Source organism: Engystomops pustulosus, unplaced genomic scaffold, assembly GCF_040894005.1.
Source record: "Engystomops pustulosus unplaced genomic scaffold, aEngPut4.maternal MAT_SCAFFOLD_240, whole genome shotgun sequence".
NCBI classification, from domain to species: domain Eukaryota; kingdom Metazoa; phylum Chordata; class Amphibia; order Anura; family Leptodactylidae; genus Engystomops; species Engystomops pustulosus.
This window is the reverse complement of record NW_027285119.1, coordinates 103,905-131,069: the sequence shown is the minus strand read 5'-3', so window position 1 is coordinate 131,069 and position 27,165 is coordinate 103,905. Positions and strand designations below refer to the sequence as shown.

At 51.1% G+C, this 27,165-nt stretch overlaps 1 protein-coding gene across 1 annotated transcript in view; it reads left to right on the top strand.

Moving 5' to 3' along the window:
• Positions 1–20,969, top strand: part of LOC140110290 (ubiquitin carboxyl-terminal hydrolase CYLD-like) — a 36,999-nt gene extending 16,030 nt beyond the window's left edge. The window contains exons 8-15 of the mRNA XM_072132135.1: positions 669–779; positions 1,114–1,205; positions 16,947–17,013; positions 17,322–17,454; positions 18,642–18,750; positions 19,057–19,175; positions 19,255–19,462; positions 20,069–20,969. Coding sequence (XP_071988236.1) covers positions 669–779; positions 1,114–1,205; positions 16,947–17,013; positions 17,322–17,454; positions 18,642–18,750; positions 19,057–19,175; positions 19,255–19,462; positions 20,069–20,253 — 1,024 coding nt within the window. The 3' untranslated portion in view covers positions 20,254–20,969. The remainder of the gene's footprint in view (positions 1–668; positions 780–1,113; positions 1,206–16,946; positions 17,014–17,321; positions 17,455–18,641; positions 18,751–19,056; positions 19,176–19,254; positions 19,463–20,068) is intronic.
• The last annotated feature ends 6,196 nt before the right edge of the window (positions 20,970–27,165 follow it).

Sequence of the window (27,165 nt, the reverse complement as noted above, 5' to 3'; positions counted from 1 at the left end):
AATAAATTCAAGTGCATAACTTATCAGTTTTTATTAAGTGAGAAGATTTAGAAAACTCCAGGGAGGTTAATGATTGGCTAGGTGCTCCTCAGGGGCGGGGCCATGCTGCAGGACAGAGAATCCTGAGGATGTCTGGAGAATAGTTTTTTGCCTGTGTAGATTGAATTGATAGTTTGGTAAAGTCTATTGCATGTCTTATTATTTGGATCATTTATGGCAGGACAGGGGGGCTTCATGACGGCTGCTGGCTCCTCAGGGGTGGAGGGATCACAGCTGTGTGAGAATTTCCGGAGCAATAGCTCCCTATGCTTTTAGCTGAAGCAAATTCAATTGCAGTTTCATTATGTGGATGGGGTTGGGTAACATGTGGGCGGTTTATGAATGGCACTGATCTCCTCAGGGGTGGGACAATGCTGCAAAATACTGCAATATTACTTTGCCGCTTGTGCTGTGATTGGATACTTGTTTCTCGGGGGTGGGGAAATGCTGCATGCTGATAACTTTGACAAAAAAAGCATCTACTGAATTATATTCCTAAGTAATAATCTGTATCTTTTGGGTAATCCTAATCCTTGTACCTTTGAGGTAGTGGGAGGAGTTGTCCATGTGCTCCTCAGGGGCGGGGCTCTCAGTTACAGCTTATTCTCACCTTTTATCCCTCTGTTCAGTCTCTTCTCCTGCAGCTCTGTGCTGGATTCGCTCCTCTTCAAACCTTCATCTCTTCCTGATGGAAAAATTCAGCAAACCCTGAGAGAGGAAATAGTCAACCCCCTGCGCCAGTGAGTGAGGGCTTTATCCAAATGTGGTAAAATGAATGAGAATGACAAGAAATAGAAGCAACAATTGTTGCAGAAGTTTCTCTTTTATAATGTTGCAATATTTCATAAGACTGGATTATCCTCAGCCAATCAGTGGCCTCTGTGGTCACATGACGCACTACTAGCTACAACATGTGACCATCCAGACCCCTGATTGGCTGCAGCAGTTGTGTGTGTGCAGCACAGGGTCAGCAGGGGGACAGAGGGGGGGGGGGGGCATATTTCTTGGACATAAATCTCTAAAATACTGAGGAGACGATTTCTTAAAATAATAAACCATTTTTTTTATTTGCAGGAACGGCTTTGTGTCAGCGGACAGCGTGATGAACCTGCGCTGCCAACTGATGGAGGAGAGTCAGTGCCCCAGCTTCACCACCTCCGAGAAAGGTAAGTGCCCCCCCCCACCACGTACACAGTGTTATACCCCAGAGCTGCGCTCACTATTCTGCTGCTGGTGCAGTCACTGTGTACATACATGACATTACTTATCCTGTACTGATCCTGAGTTACATCCTGTATTATACCCCAGAGCTGCACTCACTATTCTGCTGCTGGTGCAGTCACTGTGTACATACATGACATTACTTATCCTGTACTGATCCTGAGTTACATCCTGTATTATATTCCAGAGCTGCACTCACTATTCTGCTGCTGGTACAGTCACTGTGTACATACATGACATTACTTATCCTGTACTGATCCTGAGTTACATCCTGTATTATACCCCAGAGCTGCACTCACTATTCTGCTGCTGGTGCAGTCACTGTGTACATACATGACATTACTTATCCTGTACTGATCCTGAGTTACATCCTGTATTATACCCCAGAGCTGCACTCACTATTCTGCTGCTGGTGCAGTCACTGTGTACATACATGACATTACTTATCCTGTACTGATCCTGAGTTACATCCTGTATTATACTCCAGAGCTGCACTCACTATTCTGCTGCTGGTGCAGTCACTGTGTACATACATGACATTACTTATCCTGTACTGATCCTGAGTTACATCCAGTATTATACCCCAGAGCTGCACTCACTATTCTGCTGCTGGTGCAGTCACTGTGTACATACATGACATTACTTATCCTGTACTGATCCTGAGTTACATCCTGTATTATACCCCAGAGCTGCACTCACTATTCTGCTGCTGGTGCAGTCACTGTGTACATACATGACATTACTTATCCTGTACTGATCCTGAGTTACATCCTGTATTATACCCCAGAGCTGCACTCACTATTCTGCTGCTGGTGCAGTCACTGTGTACATACATGACATTACTTATCCTGTACTGATCCTGAGTTACATCATGTATTATACCCCAGAGCTGCACTCACTATTCTGCTGCTGGTGCAGTCACTGTGTACATACATGACATTACTTATCCTGTACTGATCCTGAGTTACATCCTGTATTATACCCCAGAGCTGCACTCACTATTCTGCTGCTGGTGCAGTCACTGTGTACATACATGACATTACTTATCCTGTACTGATCCTGAGTTACATCCTGTATTATACTCCAGAGCTGCACTCACTATTCTGCTGCTGGTGCAGTCACTGTGTACATACATGACATTACTTATCCTGTACTGATCCTGAGTTACATCCAGTATTATACCCCAGAGCTGCACTCACTATTCTGCTGCTGGTGCAGTCACTGTGTACATACATGACATTACTTATCCTGTACTGATCCTGAGTTACATCCTGTATTATACCCCAGAGCTGCACTCACTATTCTGCTGCTGGTGCAGTCACTGTGTACATACATGACATTACTTATCCTGTACTGATCCTGAGTTACATCCTGTATTATACCCCAGAGCTGCACTCACTATTCTGCTGCTGGTGCAGTCACTGTGTACATACATGACATTACTTATCCTGTACTGATCCTGAGTTACATCCTGTATTATACTCCAGAGCTGCACTCACTATTCTGCTGCTGGTGCAGTCACTGTGTATATACATGACATTACTTATCCTGTACTGATCCTGAGTTACATCCTGTATTATACCCCAGAGCTGCACTCACTATTCTGCTGCTGGTGCAGTCACTGTGTACATACATGACATTACTTATCCTGTACTGATCCTGAGTTACATCCTGTAGATCTTTTATTTTATATAAAAGTAAAAAAAACATAACAACACAAACCAAACATAATATACAATATATACAATATCTTACCTGCTGGTCCAGCCACATTCACTCCTAGCAAAACATTAACTTACAATACACCGAAATGAATAACACCAAATACTACAACCCCCACCCAACCGATTGTCACATCCTCAACCAACCCAATAAACAATAAGACAAGCCACACCCACAAATAAACATAAATGACTATAAATATACATAAACCCACCCCACACCCTCTAATAACAAACCACCCCACACAGATCACATCCCACACCCGTTTTTTTTTTTTTTTTAATATATAATAACAAATACACACAACACTACACTAAACTAGATCCCTCGCCCGCACCCTCCCCTTCCCCCCAGACACTGGTCTAACGTCCAAAGTTTGCGTTAAGTAGTCCAGACCAGTGCCCAGGGTCATAGAGTCCAAGGTCAGTTCGTAAATCCCACCACCATCACCCCCCTCCCAACCTAACACTAATCCCAAACCCCACTATATACAATATATACAGTATTTACAACATAACATAAAGAAAACAGAATACAATTAAAATCTCAACAACATCAATCAAAACCACATAAAGCCCAGGTTCGGCGCCTGCAAGCCCAACATCACTATAACCTCAGATACAAAACAAAAATCTACAGTGTCAGCTTCAGCCCAACACCAGGAGTGGAGATGACAGACTAAGGGACACTAAAGGAGAACCCCCTCCAAAGGAGAGAGGCCCTCCCCGTGCCCAGCCTCTCATACTCCAGAGAGCGCACCTTCACCAGGAGGAGAGAGGACAGACTAAGGGACACTAAGGAGAGAGGCCCTCCCCGTGCCTAGCCTCTCATACTCCAGAGAGCGCACCTTCACCAGGAGGGGAGAGGACAGACTAAGGGACACTAAAGGAGAACCCCCTCCAAAGGAGAGAGGCCCTCCCCGTGCCCAGCCTCTCATACTCCAGAGAGCGCACCTTCACCAGGGGGGAGAGGACAGACTAAGGGACACTAAGGAGAGAGGCCCTCCCCGTGCCCAGCCTCTCATACTCCAGAGAGCGCACCTTCACCAGGGGGGAGAGGACAGACTAAGGGACACTAAGGAGAGAGGCCCTCCCCGTGCCCAGCCTCTCATACTCCAGAGAGCGCACCTTCACCAGGAGGAGAGGACAGACTAAGGGACACTAAGGAGAGAGGCCCTCCCCGTGCCCAGCCTCTCATACTCCAGAGAGCGCACCTTCACCAGGAGAGGACAGACTAAGGGACACTAAGGAGAGAGGCCCTCCCCGTGCCCAGCCTCTCATACTCCAGAGAGCGCACCTTCACCAGGAGGGGAGAGGACAGACTAAGGGACACTAAGGAGAGAGGCCCTCCCCGTGCCCAGCCTCTCATACACCAGAGAGCGCACCTTCACCAGGAGGGGAGAGGACAGACTAAGGGACACTAAGGAGAGAGGCCCTCCCCGTGCTCAGCCTCTCATACTCCAGAGAGCGCACCTTCACCAGGGGGGAGAGGACAGACTAAGGGACACTAAGGAGAGAGGCCCTCCCCGTGCCCAGCCTCTCATACTCCAGAGAGCGCACCTTCACCAGGAGGGAGAGGACAGACTAAGGGACACTAAGGAGAGAGGCCCTCCCCGTGCCCAGCCTCTCATACTCCAGAGAGCGCACCTTCACCAGGAGCGGAGAGGACAGACTAAGGGACACTAAGGAGAGAGGTCCTCCCCGTGCCCAGCCTCTCATACTCCAGAGAGCACACCTTCACCAGGAGGGAGAGAACAGACTATGGGACACTAAGGAGAGAGGCCCTCCCCGTGCCCAGCCTCTCATACTCCAGAGAGCGCACCTTCACCAGGAGCGGAGAGGACAGACTAAGGGACACTAAGGAGAGAGGTCCTCCCCGTGCCCAGCCTCTCATACTCCAGAGAGCGCACCTTCACCAGGGGGGAGAGGACAGACTAAGGGACACTAAGGAGAGAGGCCCTCCCCGTGCCCAGCCTCTCATACTCCAGAGAGCGCACCTTCACCAGGAGGGAGAGGACAGACTAAGGGACACTAAGGAGAGAGGCCCTCCCCGTGCCCAGCCTCTCATACTCCAGAGAGCGCACCTTCACCAGGAGGGGAGAGGACAGACTAAGGGACACTAAGGAGAGAGGTCCTCCCCGTGCCCAGCCTCTCATACTCCAGAGAGCGCACCTTCACCAGGTCACCCAGAATGTTCCTAACCACCTCATCCACCGGGAGGATTTTACGCTGCGTCGATACTAAACACCGTGCGTTCCACGTGTGGTACCTGACCACTAGACTAACTAGGAATAACGTGCAGCGGTCCCGGCCACCCAGGCCTCTGAATGCTCCATAGGCCCACTCCGCATAGGAGAGACCGGCCAACCCGGGCCAATGGATGGAAGCGCCCACCCGGTTGTACACCTCTGTGTTAAAGGGGCACTGAAGCAGGAAGTGGTCCATGCTCTCCAGCAGGCCACCGCACTCCTCCCGGGGACAACCCCTTTCCTCAGAGCTCCTACACTTCAGATTGTCCCTCACACACAGCTTTCCATGGAAGCAGCGCCAAGTCAAGTCCCAAAACTTCAAGGGGATCCGGATAGAATTCAATAAACTCAAACCCACCCCCAGATCCCGACTTGGGCAATCCCTGAGGGCCAGAGGCTTCTGGAAATGGGTCAACAGAACCCTCTTGTCAAGGAGTTTCCTCGACATGGTCCTGATCTCCCACATTCCCAGACCCCACCGGCGAATCACCTTCAGAACCGGGGTAGCGTAAGCCGGAAGATGCCCATGCGGTGTACGGAGATCCTTCACTCGCCCTCCTGTCTCCCATTCCTGGAAGAAAGGCCGAAACCATCCCCTGCAGGAGTATACCCACGGAGGAGCCCATCCCCTGCAGGAGTATACCCACGGAGGAGCCCATCCCCTGCAGGAGTATACCCACGGAGGAGCCCATCCCCTGCAGGAGTATACCCACGGAGGAGCCCTCTCTTTCCAGAGGTTTGCTACATTGATCTTAAGAAAGGTATTCACTAGGAACACCACAGGGTTGACCATACACAACCCTCCTTGTCTCCTCGTGCGGTAAGTAACCTCCCTCTTGATAAGGTTCAGCCTATTCCCCCATAACAGCTGGAAGAACAGACTGTAGACCCGAGTCCAGAGGGGTTCTGGCAACATGCACACACTGCCCAGATATATCAGCAATGGGAGCATGTAGGTTTTAATCAGGTTAACCCTTTCTCTGAGGGTCAAAGACCAACCCTTCCACTGGTCCACCTTCTGAGCGGCGATCTTAAGCCTGCCATCCCAGTTTTGCATGGGGTAATCCCCCTGGCCAAATTTGATGCCGAGAACTTTGGCAGAGTCTTGGGGCCCTGGAAGAGTGTCCGGGAGATCAAAGCCTGGACCTCCCTCTCCCAGCCAGAGACTCTCACACTTATCCCGGTTGATCTTGGACCCAGAAGCCTCTGAGTAGCGGTCAACCTCCGACATCACCCATTGCGCCTCCCCTCTCGAGGACACAAAAACGGTGACATCATCGGCATACGCTACCACCCTTAGAGTGGCTTCCGGTGCCGCCTGGTCCATCCCGACTCCCACCAACGGCCCACAATCAACCCTCCTAAGGAATGGGTCAATCGCGAACACGTATAAAAGTGGGCTCAGAGGACAACCCTGGCGAACACCAGACCCGACCTCAAAAGAGCGGCCAATCCAACCGTTCACAAGCGGGAAACTCTCTGCCCCTGCGTACAAAACCTTTAGCCAATTGACAAACTCCCCCGGCAGGCCATACCTCAGAAGGACAGACCAGAGGTACTCGTGGTTAACCCGATCAAACGCTTTTGCCTGATCCAAGGACAGCAAGTACCCCTTCCAGTTACCAGCCCTGCCCTGCTCCACTGCCTCCCGGACACAAAGCACAGCACTAAATGTACTGCGGCCTGGAACAGAGCAGTGCTGGGTCCCCGAAAGGAGCCGGGGCGCAAACTGCACCAGCCGATTAAACAGCACCTTTGCCAAAACCTTTCTGTCCGTATTGAGAAGCGCTATGGGACGCCAGTTCTCAATACGAGATCGGTCCTTACCCTTTGACAGGATGATCAGGGCAGACCTCCTCATTGACTTCGGCAGAGCGCCCGAGGAAAGACACTCATTGAATACCTCAGTCAAGAGGGGAACCAAGGCGTCCTTAAAGGTCTTATAAAACTCAGATGTTAAGCCATCTGGACCCGGCGATTTCTTGAGGGCGAGCCCTTCAATCGCCCGGCTGACTTCCTCTTCCCTAATCATCTCTGTCAAAACATCAAGAGAGGGGTCTACTCCTGGCTCAGGGACAGTTTCAGCCAGGAAAGCCGACATCACATCCCGATCTAGATCCTTCCTGCCCAAGAGGTGCGAGTAGAAGGATCTGACGACCTCCAGAATCCCTGATCTGGACCTTTTCAGGGATCCCGTACTGTCAACCAGTCCTGTGACAACTTTACCATTCACTGACATCTTGCAGTTTCTGTAAGGGTCGGGCGAGCGGTATTTCCCGTAATCCCTCTCAAAAACCAAAGATGCGTGTCTATCGTACTGACACCTCTTCAGCAAGGATTTCACTCTGGAGATGTCCTCACGACTACCTCCAGTCGAGACGAGATGCTCGAGTTTCCTCCTCAGGCCCTGATACAGGCGGTACCTGTCCAGGCTCCTGAGGCTCGAGAGCTGGCGGAAGAATCTCGCCACCCTTTTCTTGAGCATCTCCCACCACTCTGCCTTACTGCTACAAAGGCCCAGCAATGGTACCTGGCTCTGAAGAAAGTCCTCAAAGGATTGTCTGATCTCCGCTTCTTCCAGGAGAGACGAATTGAGCTTCCAGTAGCCTCTTCCCATCCGGGGGGTCTCTGTAACATTCAGAGAAAACAAAATTAGACAGTGGTCGGAGAACTCCACCTCAACAACAGACACTGCTGAAGAAATGGCTTCCTCCTTTACATAAAACCTGTCTATTCTAGACCTGCAGCTACCCCTATAATAGGTGAACCCCGCGTGGCCTGGGGTGTGCCGGATGTGGACATCCACCAGGCGAGCCTCACTGGCTATGCTATTAAGAGCGACGCTATCATAAGTCAGCTTGTCTCTGGAACCTCCCCTATCCTGGGACCTCGTGACAGCATTGAAGTCCCCTCCAAAGACCACCTGGCGACTTGTAAAAAGGTAGGGCTTGATCCTCATAAAGAGACACTTCCTGTCCCACTTGGACTGGGGACCATAGATGTTAATTAGGCGAAGTTCTTGTCCCTTCATGAGGACATCCAGGATCAGGCACCTCCCCATTTCTAACTCAATAACTCGTCGGCATTCTACCGGTGCGGTAAATAGGACCGCCACTCCGCTATACGGCTCAGCCGCAAGAGACCAATAGGAAGGCCCGTGTCTCCATTCCCTCTTAGCTTTAAACACGGCCGCCAAATCTGGCAGCCTGGTCTCCTGCAAAAATAAAATGTCGGCTTCAACACGGCCGAGAAAATCAAAGGCCGCAAATCTAGCCGCATCAGACTTAATGCTGGCGACATTAATGGACGCCAGCGTCAACGGAGTGGGTGCCGCCATCATGAGTGATTGAGTTAGACGGCTTTCTTTTTCCCACCGCTCTTCTCTTCAGTTTCAGAAGAGGACCCTTTCCCTCTCTTTTTTGAAACTGTAGTGTCCATATCAGCTCTTTCATCCTCGTCTCCGGACTCCAGGTCAGTCTCCCATTCTGAGGACGAAGCATCCTCAGCGGAAGACTCAGCATCTCCTGAAAGCCCTCCCGCCCTCTCCGGAACCTCACCCTCAACCTCTGAGGCAGAGACGTTGTCAAGGGCTTGGAACCGGTTGGAAAGACCAACCAGAGGGGAATAAGTTTTACCTTCCTTTGGCTTCTGAGTCAGGGTGAGAGAAGATTGTAAATCTCCCTTCTTTTTCTTTTTCCTTTTGCCCTGCTTGCGCTTTTCCTGTAGCCACGCCCTACTATCCTCATCCATACTCTCATAATGGGAGGATTCTGAGAGCGTGGCCGCTTCCTCCCTCTGGATCCTCCTGACCTCCTCATCCAACTCATCATTCCTCGGGGCCTCAGCAACAAGATTGGGCTGAAGGACAGGGCCGGGAGCAGTGACCCGCGACTCCCCCACCTCCCTGTCCCTTTGGCGCCTCTCCTGACGCCTCTGTCGTGATGGCGTCACTTTCTTATCTTTCTTCCCTGGCCCCTCAGTTCCTCCGCCTTTGCTAGTCCCCTCCCCAGCAGATTCGGCCTCATGGCCTTCACCCACCGGAGCCAGAACCGCATTAGCAAAAGAACGAGGACAACGGCTGAACGGGTGACCTAAGTCACCACACAGGTGACACCGAATCTGCTTACAGGATGCAGCGAGATGGCCGACACCCCCACACAACGCGCACTTCTGCACGGTGCAGTTTGCGCTGAAATGTGTGGGGTCACCGCACCTGTGGCACAGCTTCGGCTGACCCTGGTAGAAGATCTGGATGCGATCCCTCCCCAGGAAGGCTGATGAAGGGATGTGGGCAACCGAGTTGCCTGAAACCTTTAACTTCATCATAAAGGTCCAGGCCCCTGACCAGATACCAAACTCGTCCCGATTTTTCCTTGGCGTCTCTAATACTTCACCATATCGCCCAAGCCAAGTCATGATGTCATAGCAAGAAAGTGATTCATTACGGGTTAAAACGGTCACCTTCTTGACCTGATTTTGGCGAGACACTGCCTGAACAGCAAAGTCTCGCCAACCGGGCATGTTCTTTTTCAGCTCATAATTCCCCCAGAAGAGCTCAAGTCCCTCCGGGCGAACAAAACTGACATCGAACTCAGATGTACCATAGGGATGGATCAAGGCAAAGATGTCTATTGCCTTGAAGCCCATCTCTAGGAGGAGCTCAACCACCTTAGTTCTAGGTGGACACGCATCACTGCCCCGCCACCTAAGACGGACCACATTCCTACGGGCGCCACCTGGCCCGGCTGTCGGGAGGGACCATGCAGTTTCCCCCCCTCTATTTTCTCGGAAGGCTCCAAGGCCGTGCCTCTCTATCCAGAAGGACAGATCAACCTCTCCACCCTCTACAGTGATTGATCTTTCCCCTTTTCTCAGAGCCTCCAAAAGACGCTGCTGCAAAATATTGCCCCTAGGGCCCGAAGACGAGGAGGATGCGAAATCTCCCCCAGCAGTGACACTGGCATAACTTCTGCCACCGCTGGGGGCACAACAGGACCAGATCCCACCATACCCCCACTCATAACAGCCCTCTTATTACCTGCAAAACATCCCGCAACACCATCACCTCCCACCATAGCATCACCACAAGTCCCAGCAACACCTCCAGCCACACCAGTATCTCTACTCACAGGAACCTCCCCAGTTACAGCAACACCTCCCACCATAGCAGCACCACTAGTCCCAGCAATACCTCTCTCCATACCACCATCTCCACTCACAGCAGCCCCGCCACTCACAACAGCCCCCTCATCCACAGCAACACTTCCACTCATAGTAACAACATCACCTCCCACCATAGCAGCACCACTAGTCCCAGCAATACCTCTCTCCATACCACCATCTCTACTCACAGCACCACCATCACCTGCATTTTCTCCCCCTGATAACGATCCTTCAGCCACAGCACCATTCACTCTCGCTGGACCAGCAGTAACTTTTTCGGCGTCAGATGTCAGTTTGCGTTTGCTCGCCGTCCGTCTTTCACCAGTCTCTACAGGATGTCTATTTTCATTATTACCAATTCCAATACAAAACAGGACTTTTTTTTCCATGGAGAAATCGCCACCGCTGGGAGGACTGGGACTGGGACCCGTAACCGACGCCGACACCAGGCTGCCCCCCCCTCCCCCTGGGGAGCAGGCCACAGTGCCAGTGCTAGATGGAGCGCCCCCCGCGGGGCGACACTCAGTGTCCGGCCTTTCAGCCGATGCTTTCCCTGCTCCATCTCCACTACTACAAGCAGAGATGGAGCCTTGCACCTCGCCACCTGGCTTTGTAATCTCCCTGCACCCTTGCACCGGGTCCGCTGCAGAACTCGGGGGGGTTTGGGTAGCAGGGCTTGCACAGTGAGCTGACCCTGCGCTTTGCCCGGGGGGGTGTACAGGGAGGGGGGTAAAGATGAAACGTACCTCTTCTTGCTGCTTTGGCCTGGTCTTCTTACTCTTCCTCCGGCTGCTCCCCCCAGCGGCTTCCTCTGGGAGTTCATCACCAAACGAAAAGTTCTCCATGCACACTGGGGACTCGAGCAGCCGGATCTCTGCCATGAGCGCCCCTCCCTGGCTGCCGGTGTCACTGTCCTCCCCCGAGCGAGGTGTTACTGCTGGCTGTCCTGCAGGGGGCCCACTGCACGAGGCCTGCTGATCTTCCTGCAGGCCACCAGGTGGGAACTGCTGCTCGTTATCATCATCATCATCATCCTCCTCCTCCACCTGGCTCGCAGGCTGCAACCCCCTCAGCCTTTGCTCTCTGTTATCAGCCATGTCTGCAAATCTGTCATCATTCAACAATTTTTCCTTGAATGGACCGCCGTTCTCACTAATAAAAGTCTTTCTTATAAGAAGCTTCTCAATGTCTGATTTTAGCCTTTTAATTTCACCGGTAATCTCTGACCTCTGCTTCCCCATTGCTGTATTCACCCTGGCGCGGGCACATCGCAGCTCCTCCCGGAGCCTCCTGATGGTCTTAGTTGCCTCTTCGTACTCACAGAGGTGGCTCTGGACCCGGGAGGCATAGGTGGACAAAGACTCCTGGGGCCCCTGCACCGCCCAGCCTCCCCCCGCATGGTCAGCCTTACCTCTGTGAGCACTCCGCTTCATGGCTCCAGCCCCGGAAGGACCGTTCCCACCCGCACCGACTTGGGCATTCAGCTTCTGGGTTCTCCGCTTCTCAGGGGGAGCAGGAGCCGTATTGCTACGACTCCGGGTGGAACGTCTCACCCCTGAGTCCTCCATAGCGCTGGCCGGTTGGTGTCCTCTCCTGCCTCCCGCCGGCCTAGACCGGGAAGCAGGAGCCTGGGACTTGGCTCCCTCACTCATCCCCAGGAACCTAACTCCCTCCCTGGGAGAGGAGAGAGCAGGCCCTGGGCGGGCAGATCTTCCTCCAGGAGCTCAGGAGCACAAGCACAGAGCAGCTTCACACACAGCCACACCCTCTGCTAATGAGATAACGATCTCCAGAGCTGCACTCACTATTCTGCTGCTGGTGCAGTCACTGTGTACATACATGACATTACTTATCCTGTACTGATCCTGAGTTACATCCTGTATTATACCCCAGAGCTGCACTCACTATTCTGCTGCTGGTGCAGTCACTGTACATACATGACATTACTTATCCTGTACTGATCCTGAGTTACATCCTGTAATATACCCCAGAGCTGCACTCACTATTCTGCTGCTGGTGCAGTCACTGTGTACATACATGACATTACTTATCCTGTACTGATCCTGAGTTACATCCTGTATTATACCCCAGAGCTGGACTCACTATTCTGCTGCTGGTGCAGTCACTGTGTACATACATGACATTACTTATCCTGTACTGATCCTGAGTTACATCCTGTATTATACCCCAGAGCTGCGCTCACTATTCTGCTGCTGGTGCAGTCACTGTGTACATACATGACATTACTTATCCTGTACTGATCCTGAGTTACATCCTGTATTATACACCAGAGCTGCACTCATTATTCTGCTGCTGGAGGAGTCCCTGTGTACATACATGACATTACTTATCCTGTACTGATCCTGAGTTACATCCTGTATTATACTCCAGAGCTGCACTCACTATTCTGCTGCTGGTGCAGTCACTGTGTACATACATGACATTACTTATCCTGTACTGATCCTGAGTTACATCCTGTATTATACCCCAGAGCTGCGCTCACTATTCTGCTGCTGGTGCAGTCACTGTGTACATACATGACATTACTTATCCTGTACTGATCCTGAGTTACATCCTGTATTATACACCAGAGCTGCACTCACTATTCTGCTGCTGGTGCAGTCACTGTGTACATACATGACATTACTTATCCTGTACTGATCCTGAGTTACATCCTGTATTATACCCCAGAGCTGCGCTCACTATTCTGCTGCTGGTGCAGTCACTGTGTACATACATGACATTACTTATCCTGTACTGATCCTGAGTTACATCCTGTATTATACTCCAGAGCTGCACTCACTATTCTGCTGCTGGTGCAGTCACTTTGTACATACATGACATTACTTATCCTGTACTGATCCTGAGTTACATCCTGTATTATACCCCAGAGCTGCGCTCACTATTCTGCTGCTGGTGCAGTCACTGTGTACATACATGACATTACTTATCCTGTACTGATCCTGAGTTACATCCTGTATTATACCCCAGAGCTGCACTCACTATTCTGCTGCTGGTGCAGTCCCTGTGTACATACATGACATTACTTATCCTGTACTGATCCTGAGTTACATCCTGTATTATACTCCAGAGCTGCACTCACTATTCTGCTGCTGGTGCAGTCACTGTGTACATACATGACATTACTTATCCTGTACTGATCCTGAGTTATATCCTGTATTATACCCCAGAGCTGCACTCACTATTCTGCTGCTGGTGCAGTCACTGTGTACATACATGACATTACTTATCCTGTACTGATCCTGAGTTACATCCTGTATTATACTCCAGAGCTGCACTCACTATTCTGCTGCTGGTGCAGTCACTGTGTACATACATGACATTACTTATCCTGTACTGATCCTGAGTTACATCCTGTATTATACCCCAGAGCTGCGCTCACTATTCTGCTGCTGGTGCAGTCACTGTGTACATACATGACATTACTTATCCTGTACTGATCCTGAGTTACATCCTGTATTATACCCCAGAGCTGCACTCACTATTCTGCTGCTGGTGCAGTCACTGTGTACATACATGACATTACTTATCCTGTACTGATCCTGAGTTACATCCTGTATTATACACCAGAGCTGCACTCATTATTCTGCTGCTGGAGGAGTCCCTGTGTACATACATGACATTACTTATCCTGTACTGATCCTGAGTTACATCCTGTATTATACCCCAGAGCTGCACTCACTATTCTGCTGCTGGTGCAGTCACTGTGTACATACATGACATTACTTATCCTGTACTGATCCTGAGTTACATCCTGTATTATACCCCAGAGCTGCACTCACTATTCTGCTGCTGGTGCAGTCACTGTGTACATACATGACATTACTTATCCTGTACTGATCCTGAGTTACATCCTGTATTATACTCCAGAGCTGCACTCACTATTCTGCTGCTGGTGCAGTCACTTTGTACATACATGACATTACTTATCCTGTACTGATCCTGAGTTACATCCTGTATTATACCCCAGAGCTGCGCTCACTATTCTGCTGCTGGTGCAGTCACTGTGTACATACATGACATTACTTATCCTGTACTGATCCTGAGTTACATCCTGTATTATACCCCAGAGCTGCACTCACTATTCTGCTGCTGGTGCAGTCCCTGTGTACATACATGACATTACTTATCCTGTACTGATCCTGAGTTACATCCTGTATTATACTCCAGAGCTGCACTCACTATTCTGCTGCTGGTGCAGTCACTGTGTACATACATGACATTACTTATCCTGTACTGATCCTGAGTTACATCCTGTATTATACTCCAGAGCTGCACTCACTATTCTGCTGCTGGTGCAGTCACTGTGTACATACATGACATTACTTATCCTGTACTGATCCTGAGTTACATCCTGTATTATACCCCAGAGCTGCGCTCACTATTCTGCTGCTGGTGCAGTCACTGTGTACATACATGACATTACTTATCCTGTACTGATCCTGAGTTACATCCTGTATTATACACCAGAGCTGCACTCATTATTCTGCTGCTGGAGGAGTCCCTGTGTACATACATGACATTACTTATCCTGTACTGATCCTGAGTTACATCCTGTATTATACCCCAGAGCTGCACTCACTATTCTGCTGCTGGTGCAGTCACTGTGTACATACATGACATTACTTATCCTGTACTGATCCTGAGTTACATCCTGTATTATACCCCAGAGCTGCACTCACTATTCTGCTGCTGGTGCAGTCACTGTGTACATACATGACATTACTTATCCTGTACTGATCCTGAGTTACATCCTGTATTATACCCCAGAGCTGCACTCACTATTCTGCTGCTGGTGCAGTCACTGTGCATACATGACATTACTTATCCTGTACTGATCCTGAGTTACATCCTGTATTATACTCCAGAGCTGCACTCGCTATTCTGCTGCTGGTGCAGTCACTGTGTACATACATGACATTACTTATCCTGTACTGATCCTGAGTTACATCCTGTATTATACCCCAGAGCTGCACTCACTATTCTGCTGCTGGTGCAGTCACTGTGTACATACATGACATTACTTATCCTGTACTGATCCTGAGTTACATCCTGTATTATACTCCAGAGCTGCACTCACTATTCTGCTGCTGGTGCAGTCACTGTGTACATACATGACATTACTTATCCTGTACTGATCCTGAGTTACATCCTGTATTATACTCCAGAGCTGCACTCACTATTCTGCTGCTGGTGCAGTCACTGTGTACATACATGACATTACTTATCCTGTACTGATCCTGAGTTACATCCTATATTATACACCAGAGCTGCACTCACTATTCTGCTGCTGGTGCAGTCACTGTGTACATACATGACATTACTTATCCTGTACTGATCCTGAGTTACATCCTGTATTATACCCCAGAGCTGCACTCACTATTCTGCTGCTGGTGCAGTCACTGTGTACATACATGACATTACTTATCCTGTACTGATCCTGAGTTACATCCTGTATTATACCCCAGAGCTGCACTCACTATTCTGCTGCTGGTGCAGTCACTGTGTACATACATGACATTACTTATCCTGTACTGATCCTGAGTTACATCCTGTATTATACTCCAGAGCTGCACTCACTATTCTGCTGCTGGTGCAGTCACTGTGTACATACATGACATTACTTATCCTGTACTGATCCTGAGTTACATCCTGTATTATACCCCAGAGCTGCATTCACTATTCTGCTGCTGGTGCAGTCACTGTGTACATACATGACATTACTTATCCTGTACTGATCCTGAGTTACATCCTGTATTATACCCCAGAGCTGCACTCACTATTCTGCTGCTGGTGCAGTCACTGTGTACATACATGACATTACTTATCCTGTACTGATCCTGAGTTACATCCTGTATTATACTCCAGAGCTGCACTCACTGTCCTGCTGCTGGTGCAGTCACTGTGTACATACATGACATTACTTATCCTGTACTGATCCTGAGTTACATCCTGTATTATACCCCAGAGCTGCACTCACTATTCTGCTGCTGGTGCAGTCACTGTGTACATACATGACATTACTTATCCTGTACTGATCCTGAGTTACATCCTGTATTATACCCCAGAGCTGCACTCACTATTCTGCTGCTGGTGCAGTCACTGTGTACATACATGACATTACTTATCCTGTACTGATCCTGAGTTACATCCTGTATTATACTCCAGAGCTGCACTCACTATTCTGCTGCTGGTGCAGTCACTGTGTACATACATGACATTACTTATCCTGTACTGATCCTGAGTTACATCCTGTATTATACCCCAGAGCTGCACTCACTATTCTGCTGCTGGTGCAGTCACTGTGTACATACATGACATTACTTATCCTGTACTGATCCTGAGTTACATCCTGTATTATACCCCAGAGCTGCACTCACTATTCTGCTGCTGGTGCAGTCACTGTGTACATACATGGCATTACTTATCCTGTACTGATCCTGAGTTACATCCTGTATTATACTCCAGAGCTGCACTCACTATTCTGCTGCAGGAGTCAGATAATAGGTTTTATTCCTTGCTTTCTCCTTAGATCCGGAGGAGTTCCTTAACCTCATCATGCACCGAATCCTGGGGGCGGACCCTCTCTTAAAGCTTCAGTAAGTGACTGTGGGAGGAGCTTGGAGATTTGCTTTATCACTGTTTGCCATATATTCAATTATTGAAATCTATTGGGGGTTTGAGAGCTGAGGGTTTGTTGCAATTGCATGTATTATATACAGCCCTCTGTAAGCTGAAGAGCCTGGAATGTTCTGATACATTGTAACACACAGGACCTCACATGGATTGTACAATGTCTCTGATCTCTGTGATGTTACATTCAGTCCATGAATTATGTCAGAAATCTTTATTTGGTGGTTGTATGGACAATCCCTTTAAGGATGACTCTGGTGATTCCTCCCGGCAGATCTGAGGGTCAGAGGGTGCAGGAAAGTTACTGCTACCAGATCTTCATAGAGAAACAGCAGGGGATGAACGTGCCCAACGTGCAGCAGCTCCTCGAGCAATCGTTCCATCACTCCCGACTCAAGCTGGCCGAGGTGAGGAGCGCCGCTACTGCTCCCTGCTATCAGCCATCCCAATCTATTTCTCTCTGTTATCAGCCATTACATCCCGGGGACAGGAGACAGTACAGGGGGGATACAATCTATTACTCTCTGTTATCAGCCATTACATCCTGGGGAGAGGAGACTGTACAGGGGGGGATACAATCTATTACTCTCTGTTATCAGCCATTACATCCCGGGGAGAGGAGACTGTACAGGGGGGATACAATCTATTACTCTCTGTTATCAGCCATTACATCCCGGGGAGAGGAGACTGTACAGGGGGGATACAATCTATTACTCTCTGTTATCAGCCATTACATCCCGGGGAGAGGAGACTGTACAGGGGGGATACAATCTATTACTCTCTGTTATCAGCCATTACATCCCGGGGAGAGGAGACTGTACAGGGGGGATACAATCTATTACTCTCTGTTATCAGCCATTACATCCCGGGGAGAGGAGACTGTACAGGGGGGGGGGGGATACAATCTATTACTCTCTGTTATCAGCCATTACATCCCAGGGAGAGGAGACTGTACAGGGGGGGATACATTCTATTACTCTCTGTTATCAGCCATTACATCCCGGGGAGAGGAGACTGTACAGGGGGGGGATACAATCTATTACTCTCTGTTATCAGCCATTACATCCCGGGGAGAGGAGACTGTACAGGGGGGGATACAATCTATTACTCTCTGTTATCAGCCATTACACCCCGGGGAGAGGAGACTGTACAGGGGGGATACAATCTATTACTCTCTGTTATCAGCCATTACATCCCGGGGAGAGGAGACTGTACAGGGGGGGATACAATCTATTACTCTCTGTTATCAGCCATTACACCCCGGGGAGAGGAGACTGTACAGGGGGGGAATACAATCTTTTACTCTCTGTTATCAGCCATTACACCCCGGGGAGAGGAGACTGTACAGGGGGGGATACAATCTATTACTCTCTGTTATCAGCCATTACATCCCGGGGGGAGGAGACTGTACAGGGGGATACAATCTATTACTCTCTGTTATCAGCCATTACATACCGGGGAGAGGAGACTGTACAGGGGGGATACAATCTATTACTCTCTGTTATCAGCCATTACATCCCGGGGAGAGGAGACTGTACAGGGGGGATACAATCTATTACTCTCTGTTATCAGCCGTGCTTGATGTCTCTTCTAGGTCCCCTCCTGCTTTATCATCCAGATGCCGCGGTTTGGGAAGGAATATAAGATGTTCAGTAAGATTGTCCCGTCTCTAGAGTTGGACGTCACGGATCTTCTGTCTGATAGTGAGTTTGGGGGATGCTCTGGTTCCTCCTTCCTCTCGCTGTCTTCACTTTTGCACCTTTACATGACTCCCCTGTTCACACTGAGATAATATCTGCACTGATACATTGTAACAAACCCCACACTGCGGTGGTACAATGTTACAAATCCCGTATTGTGCTGATACATTGTAACGATCCCAGCAGCTCCAATGTGCTGGATACCTGTTGTCCCGGGATCACTGGCGGGGGAAGGATTTGGGCTGATTGTCCCTGGGATGGGGATGGATTATTACTGACTGACTATGTGGGGTCCTCCTGTGTTACCAGGTCCCCGGGAGTGTGTGGTGTGCGGGACCCTGGCCACCCATGAATGTGCCGAGTGCTTCCTGGGTGTTCTCCTCTCGGACAGCGGCCTGAAGCAGTACTGCCGACCCTGCAATGAGCGGGTAACGTACAATCCCTTTAATTACCCTGTGATGTCACAGCCCGGTATTACACATCACAGCGGTCTCCTGTCCCCCCAAGGTCCATTCACATCACAAGAGGAAGGACCACCGCCCCGCCCCCCTGAAGGTCCCCGAGGGCTTCCACGCGACGTCCGGTAAGATCCCGCGGGAGACCCTGGAGCTGTTTGCCGTTCTCTCCATCGAGACGAGTCACTACGTGTCCTTTGTGAAGTACGGAGCCGAGAAGGGCAGCTGGATGTTCTTCGACAGCATGGCCGACCGGTTCGGTGAGTGACTGAGGGTCATGATCTAATCTGTAAAGGGGAGGTCATGGGGTCCATCACTACCGTAGACCATGAAGCGTCACTGTGGTCCCAGGATCCTGGACACATGATTGGTTGGAGCAGTGGAGGTAGGCGGAGCTTCAGCTCTTCACATCCGTCAATAGGTTTCGCTCCATAGATTCTGGCGCAGTTGGAATTCCCGAGCAATTAGCGCCCAATATGCTAATAAGTCCCTCTACCGGCAGGTGGGATGTGCTCCAGCTAAGGACCGCCCACTTGACAGTAAAGAGGCTAATGGCGTATTGAGCGGTAAAATTATCTGATCCCTCGGGATCGGCGCAGGATGCAGAAAACGTTCCACCTGCGCCAGAATCAGCGGAGCGCGGACTAGTAACGGATGTGGTGGAGGGGGAGATGGTTCCGGCTCACAGTGTGGTCCAGGAGGATGCGACCCCCAGCTGTTACAGGGTGTGGAGGTAATAATGGGGTAATAATGGGGCGGCACGGAGAGGTCCTCGGCCCGTCCTGTATCCAGGACTTTGGGACCTGACTCCCTGGTTGTAGGTGGAATCCCCCTTTAAGTGTTTAGTTATCTCATTGTTTCCACAGGGAGTGAAAAGGGCTACAACATCCCGCGAGTGACCCTCTGTCCGGAAGTGGCCACCTACCTGGCGGCCCCCCTCAGCGACCTCACCAACCACAACCCGCGGGACATGAAGGGCGTGGCCAAGCGGCTCTTCTGTGACGCCTACATGTACATGTACCAGAGCAAACGGATGGCGCTCTACAAGTGAGGACACATCGGGGGTCCGCGCTCCATTCATGCTGCCCCAGGTCTGGGATGTGGACCCTCCAGGAACAAGGAGTCATATATGGGATATATATGAGAATGGTGATGGAGGTTCACCTACCCGAGGCACCTACCTGCTCCGGTCAGCCTCCAGTGCTGCCATCTCCCCCCGCTCTATGGGGGGATCTATGGGACCCTCAATCTCTGGATATTACTGTGAATTTATAGGCTCTCAGGAAGAACCCCACCACCCACAACACCCAAGTCCTGTCCCCCCCCCCCATAATAGCAAAAGAGAAGGGTCCAGTAACAATCCTCACCTGTAGGATGATAGTCAGACCCCCTGGTAGTCACAGGGTTATGGGTCACCCTGGTCCTGGCCCAGTGGCATCACCCTTCCCCTATCTCATAGGATGATAGTCAGACCCCTGGTAGTCACAGGGTTATGGGGTCTCCCTTCATCCGGCAGCTTCTGGGTCTGATGATGGAGAATCTCAGGGAAGTGCCGCCTCTTCCTCCACAGACAATATTCTCAATGTATCAATAACCCGGTCATGAAGTTCTGAAGATCCGATGCTCCTGCAGAAGTGGATCCAGATTATCGGAAGTTTCCTTTAATCTTATTACAGTCAATGTCTCAGAGTTTTATTGTCTTCCCAGTTGTTGGACAAATACAATTATAATGTGTGACAATCTGCATCTTCACAACGTGCTGGGACTTGTAGTGTCACTGGGGTCACAGGTAACAGACCATTGGTAAAGGGATCACACAAGATTATCAGCGCCACCTCACATATGCAGGTCATGTCTGGTAATGCAGCTCATCTCCATTCACATATAAGGGGATCAGAACAGAAGTTATGACAGTGCAGACTGCAGCCAGTGTTATGTATTGTCCCTGGAGAGATGTGTAATCAGACCTCACACTGCTGTGCTCTGTGCTCTCTGCAGCCAGTGTTATGTATTGTCCCTGGAGAGATGTGTAATCAGACCTCACACTGCTGTGCTCTGTGCTCTCTGCAGCCAGTGTTATGTATTGTCCCCGGAGAGATGTGTAACCTGACCTCACACTGCTGTGCTCTGTGCTCTCTGCAGCCAGTGTTATGTATTGTCCCTGGAGAGAGGTGTAATCAGACCTCACACTGCTGTGCTCTGTGCTCTCTGCAGTCAGTGTTATGCATTGTCCCTGGAGAGGAAATACACTGATTTGTATAAGTTGTTAGTAGCAGCAGGACTGTGAAATATTGATTTATATTCCAGGGTTGCATCTTCTCCTAGTGCAGTGGCGGAGCGTCCTAACACTGCTGTGCTCACTGCGGCCACTAGAGGTAGGATTTCACACATTGGGGCGCATTGAGGTATTGAGGTTATTGGGGCTCCTATCCTGTAGCGGAGCTTTCTGTCTGGGTGTCATTCTGTTGTGCAGCAGCAGGGGGCAGTGTTGTTACATGTAAGACGAGTGTCAGTTGTGGATGGTTTTCTATCTGAATGTCATTGCTGATCGTCCAGGCTCCTCCCACATTCACAGTCCTGCATCTTACATGGGGACACCTGCACCCCCTGCGCCCCCCTCCCCCTGTGACTATCACCACTCACTGACTGGATTGTGCATCTTGTGGACGCCGCAGGTCCCTGGGCAGACGTGGCACGTGACCCTGTGGTGCGGCTGCACTGATCTTCATACAACACAAGGGGGCGCCCTGTGCTCATTCTGACCGTGCGCCAGATTTATCCTGCACAGTCACATGTCGCACCCCCCATGGTAAAGGTGCAGCAAAAACAGTTGTTGCCCTCTGTGGGGGCAGGTCAGGGGTGTCTCTGGCGCCCCCTGCATTATACACAGGCAGAGGCATTTAGTGCAGTTTGCACCACTCTCAGTACATGTGCCCCTCAGGCTGCAGTTCCAGGACCTTTGGAGGTCCTATAGTAATCCTGATATGAGAGCAGGGACGGATGTACAAGGATTCAGGGGGAAGGTCCTTCTCAGTATATAATATAGTGGGTGACCAGGGGCCCCCTAGAAGCCTTGGGCCCCAGGCCGCCGCCCAGACCTCCTGTATTATAATCCGCCCCTGCCTCGGGTCCCGTACTCCCTCCTGCTGCCCCTGATCCTGGGAACCTCCTAGTTTTCTTTTTCTTCTGCCGTTTTTTGAAGTTGCTTCTTGTCTTATTTTAAACACAAAAATAGAAAAAAAAACTTCTGAAAAATCTGCAATAAATATAAAATATCCCAGAAGTGCGGAGCGCGGACTCCAGGCGGATCCAGGTAATGGGGGTGATTGCTCCTGCACTTCCGCTGAGCTCCTGCAGATGGCAGTGTTGTTACACGGCTCATGCCCCCCCCATAGCTTGTTACATTGTGTCACCGGCAGCTTGTGCTTGCTCAGCAGTTTTACACCAGACGCAGAGAAGTCTCCGATCCCCGATCCCCCGCTCCGTCCTCATAATCACATCCCCCAGAAATGGGACAAGTCTGCACCCCAATATAAATGTGCCCCCAGATGTGTGATCACAGGGGCATTATACCAGTGATATCATCAGGGGCGGGGCTGTGACTACCTCACACAGGATATACAAGCAGGGGGCGGGGCTGTGACTACCTCTCATAAAGGATATACAGGCAGGGGGAGGGGCTGTGACTACCTCACACAGGATATACAAGCAGGGGGCGGGGCTGTGACTACCTCTCACACAGGATATACAAGCAGGGGGCGGGGCTGTGACTACCTCTCACACAGGATATACAGGCAGGGGGCGGGGCTGTGACTACCTCTCACACGGGATATACAGGCAGGGGGCGGGGCTGTGACTACTTCTCACACAGGATATACAGGCAGGGGGCGGAGCTGTGACTACCTCTCACACGGGATATACAGGCAGGGGGCGGGGCTGTGACTACCTCTCACACGGGATATACAGGCAGGGGGCGGGGCTGTGACTACCTCTCACACAGGATATACAGGCAGGGGGCGGGGCTGTGACCACCTCTCACACAGGATATACAGGCAGGGGGAGGAGCTGTGACCACCTCTCACACAGGATATGCAGGCAGGGGGAGGGGCTGTGACTACCTCTCACACAGGATATACAGGCAGGGGGCGGAGCTGTGACTACCTCTCACAGGAGATACAGGCAGGGGGCGGGGCTGTGACTACCTCTCACACAGGAGATACAGGCAGGGGGTGGGGCTGTGACTACCTCTCACACAGGATATACAGGCATGGGGTGGGGCTGTGACTACCTCTCACACAGGATATACAGGCAGGGGGCGGGGCTGTGACTACCTCTCACACAGGATATACAGGCAGGGGCGGGGCTGTGACTACCATCACACAGGATATACAGGCAGGGGGCGGGGCTGTGACTACCTCTCACACAGGATATACAGGCAGGGGGCGGGGCTGTGACTACCTCTCACACAGGATATACAGGCAGGGGGCGGGGCTGTGACTACCTCTCACACAGGATATACAGGCAGGGGGCGGGGCTGTGACTACCTCTCACACAGGATATACAGGCAGGGGGCGGGGCTGTGACTACCTCTCACACAGGATATACAGGCAGGGGGCGGGGCTGTGACTACCTCTCACACAGGATATACAGGCAGGGGGCGGGGCTGTGACTACCTCTCACACAGGATATACAGGCAGGGGGCGGGGCTGTGACTACCTCTCACACAGGATATACAGGCAGGGGGCGGGGCTGTGACCACCTCTCATACAGGATATACAGGCAGGGGGCGGGGCTGTGACCACCTCTCACACAGGATATGCAGGCAGGGGGCGGGGCTGTGACTACCTCTCACACAGGATATAAAGGCAGGGGGCGGGGCTGTGACTACCTCTCACACAGGATATACAGGCAGGGGGCGGGGCTGTGACCACCTCTCACACAGGATATACAGGCGGGGGGCGGGGCTGTGACCACCTCTCACACAGGATATACAGGCGGGGGGCGGGGCTGTGACCACCTCTCACACAGGATATACAGGCGGGGGGCGGGGCTGTGACCACCTCTCACACAGGATATACAGGCGGGGGGCGGGGCTGTGACCACCTCTCACACAGGATATACAGGCGGGGGGCGGGGCTGTGACCACCTCTCACACAGGATATACAGGCGGGGGGCGGGGCTGTGACCACCTCTCACACTGGATATACAGGCGGGGGGCGGGGCTGTGACCACCTCTCACACAGGATATACAGGCGGGGGGCGGGGCTGTGACCACCTCTCATACAGGATATACAGGCAGGGGGCGGGGCTGTGATTACCTCTCACACAGGATATACAGGCAGGGGGCGGGGCTGTGACTACCTCTCACACAGGATATGCAGGCAGGGGGCGGGGCTGTGACCACCTCTCACACAGGATATGCAGGCAGGGGGCGGGGCTGTGACTACCTTTCACACAGGATATACAGGCAGGGGGCGGGGCTGTGACTACCTCTCACACAGGATATACAGGCAGGGGGCGGGGCTGTGACCACCTCTCACACAGGATATACAGGCAGGGGGCGGGGCTGTGACTACCTCTCACACAGGCTATACAGGCAGGGGGCGGGGCTGTGACTACCTCTCACACAGGCTATACAGGCAGGGGGCGGGGCTGTGACTACCTCTCACACAGGCTATACAGGCAGGGGGCGGGGCTGTGACTACCTCTCACACAGGATATACAGGCAGGGGGCGGGGCTGTGACTACCCCTCACACAGGGGGCGGGGCTGTGACCACCGCTCACACAGGATATACAGTCTTGATATAGAATCCATCTGAAAGTAGTAAAAGGGAAAATTGTAAAAACTTTGCCTCCCGCCCAGAAACCATTATATATATATATATAGAAATTGGCGCACATTTGCTTACCCGTCCAGAGGAGTTCACAGAAAGTGCATTGTCCGGCGATCATGTGCATGGGGTGTGTACCATGTGCAGGGGGTGTGTACCATGTGCAGGGTGTGTACTATGTGCAGGGTGTGGACTGTGTGCAGTGTGTACTATGTGCAGGGTGTGTACTATGTGCAGTGTCCTGTGTACTATGTGCAGTGTCCTGTGTACTATGTGCAGGGGGTGTGTACTATGTGCAGGGTCCTGTGTACTATGTGCAGGGGGTGTGTACTATGTGCAGGGGGTGTGTACTATGTGTAGGGTGTGTACTATGTGCAGGGGGGTGTACTATGTGCAGTGTCCTGTGTACTATGTGCAGGGGGTGTGTACTATGTGCAGGGTGTGTACTATGTGCAGGGGGGTGTCCTATGTGCAGGGGGTGTACTAGGTGCAGGGGGTGTGTACTATGTGCAGGGGGTGTGTACTATGTGCAGGGGGGGTGTACTATGTGCAGGGGGGGTGTACTATGTGCTGGGGGGGTGTACTATGTGCAGGGGGTGTGTACTATGCAGGGTGTGTACTATGTGCAGGGGGTGTACTATGTGCAGGGTGTGTACTATGTGCAGGGGGTGTACTATGCGCAGTGTCCTGTGTACTATGTGCAGTGTCCTGTGTACTATGTGCAAGGGGTGTACTATGTGCAGTGTCTTGTGTACTATGTGCAGGGGGTGTGTACTAGTGCAGGGGGTGTGTACTATGTGCAGGGTGTGTGTACTATGTTCAGTGTCCTGTGTACTATGTGCAGGGTGTGTACTATGTGCAGGGTGTGTACTATGTGCAGGGGATGTACTATGTGCAGGGTGTACTATGTGCAGGGGGTGTACAATGTGCAGGGGGTGTACAATGTGCAGGGGGTGTACAATGTGCAGGGGGTGTGTACTATGTGCAGGGGGTGTGTACTATGTGCAGGGGGTGTACTATGTGCAGGGGGTGTACTATGTGCAGGGGGTGTACTATGTGCAGGGGGTGTACTATGTGCAGGGTGTGTTCTATGTGCAGGGTGTGTACTATGTGCAGGGGATGTACTGTGTGCAGGGGGTGTACTATGTGCAGGGTGTGTACTATGTGCAGGGGATGTACTGTGTGCAGGGGGTGTACTATGTGCAGGGTGTGTTCTATGTGCAGGGTGTGTACTATGTGCAGGGGATGTACTGTGTGCAGGGGGTGTACTATGTGCAGGGTGTGTTCTATGTGCAGGGTGTGTACTATGTGCAGGGGATGTGTACTATCTGCACTCTTTTTGGAGCACCTATAACATGGGGCGTGTGACACAATTCTGTGGGACTTTGTATGATAAATGTGGCGCACAATCCATCTGAGCACCGGGGCGCCCCCTGCAGTGCGGACACTGAGTGACTACATGTACCAGCAGTTATCACTAGAAAGAACATGCAAAGTCTGACAGCAATGTGGCGCAGGGCTGTAATAAATCCGGGTTATTACGTAGGACGAATAGTCCCCAAAAATCATCACCTCATCCTGCAAAAAGCAACGCACCTTCCACTGCCCCCCGCACCGGGGCAACTTTTTTATTATGGATATTAGAATATGGGGATTTTTTAATTTTTTTTTTTTTTAAAGTAAAAACGCAAACACAAAGAAAAATGTATAAATGCGCTGTCATCTCGGTGATGGTACCGACCCGAAGAATAGAGGGGAGGAGTCACCCGGGCCGCACAGAGATGCCCCCAGCCTGTTATATAGTGAGTCTGGTGCTGTATGGTGTACGCTGCGATGTGTGCACTGCATGGCGGTATTATCTGTACTCCAGTATCAGGGATCTGCTCCCTCATTACTATTATATTATTATTACATTGTTATTATATTCTGGGATCTGAGCGGCGCCGGGTGACACTAGGACTTACTGCCGCTTGATACTTTGTTTCTTCTTCCTCCACAATATTCCAGGACATTGAAGATGCGATTCTCCCTATTTTCCCCGCCACACACTGCCCCCCACGTTCCGCACTTTCTACATCTCTTTTAGAGTTTAGATTTGCAGCTTTGGATGTGACTGGAGCGTCGGATGTGA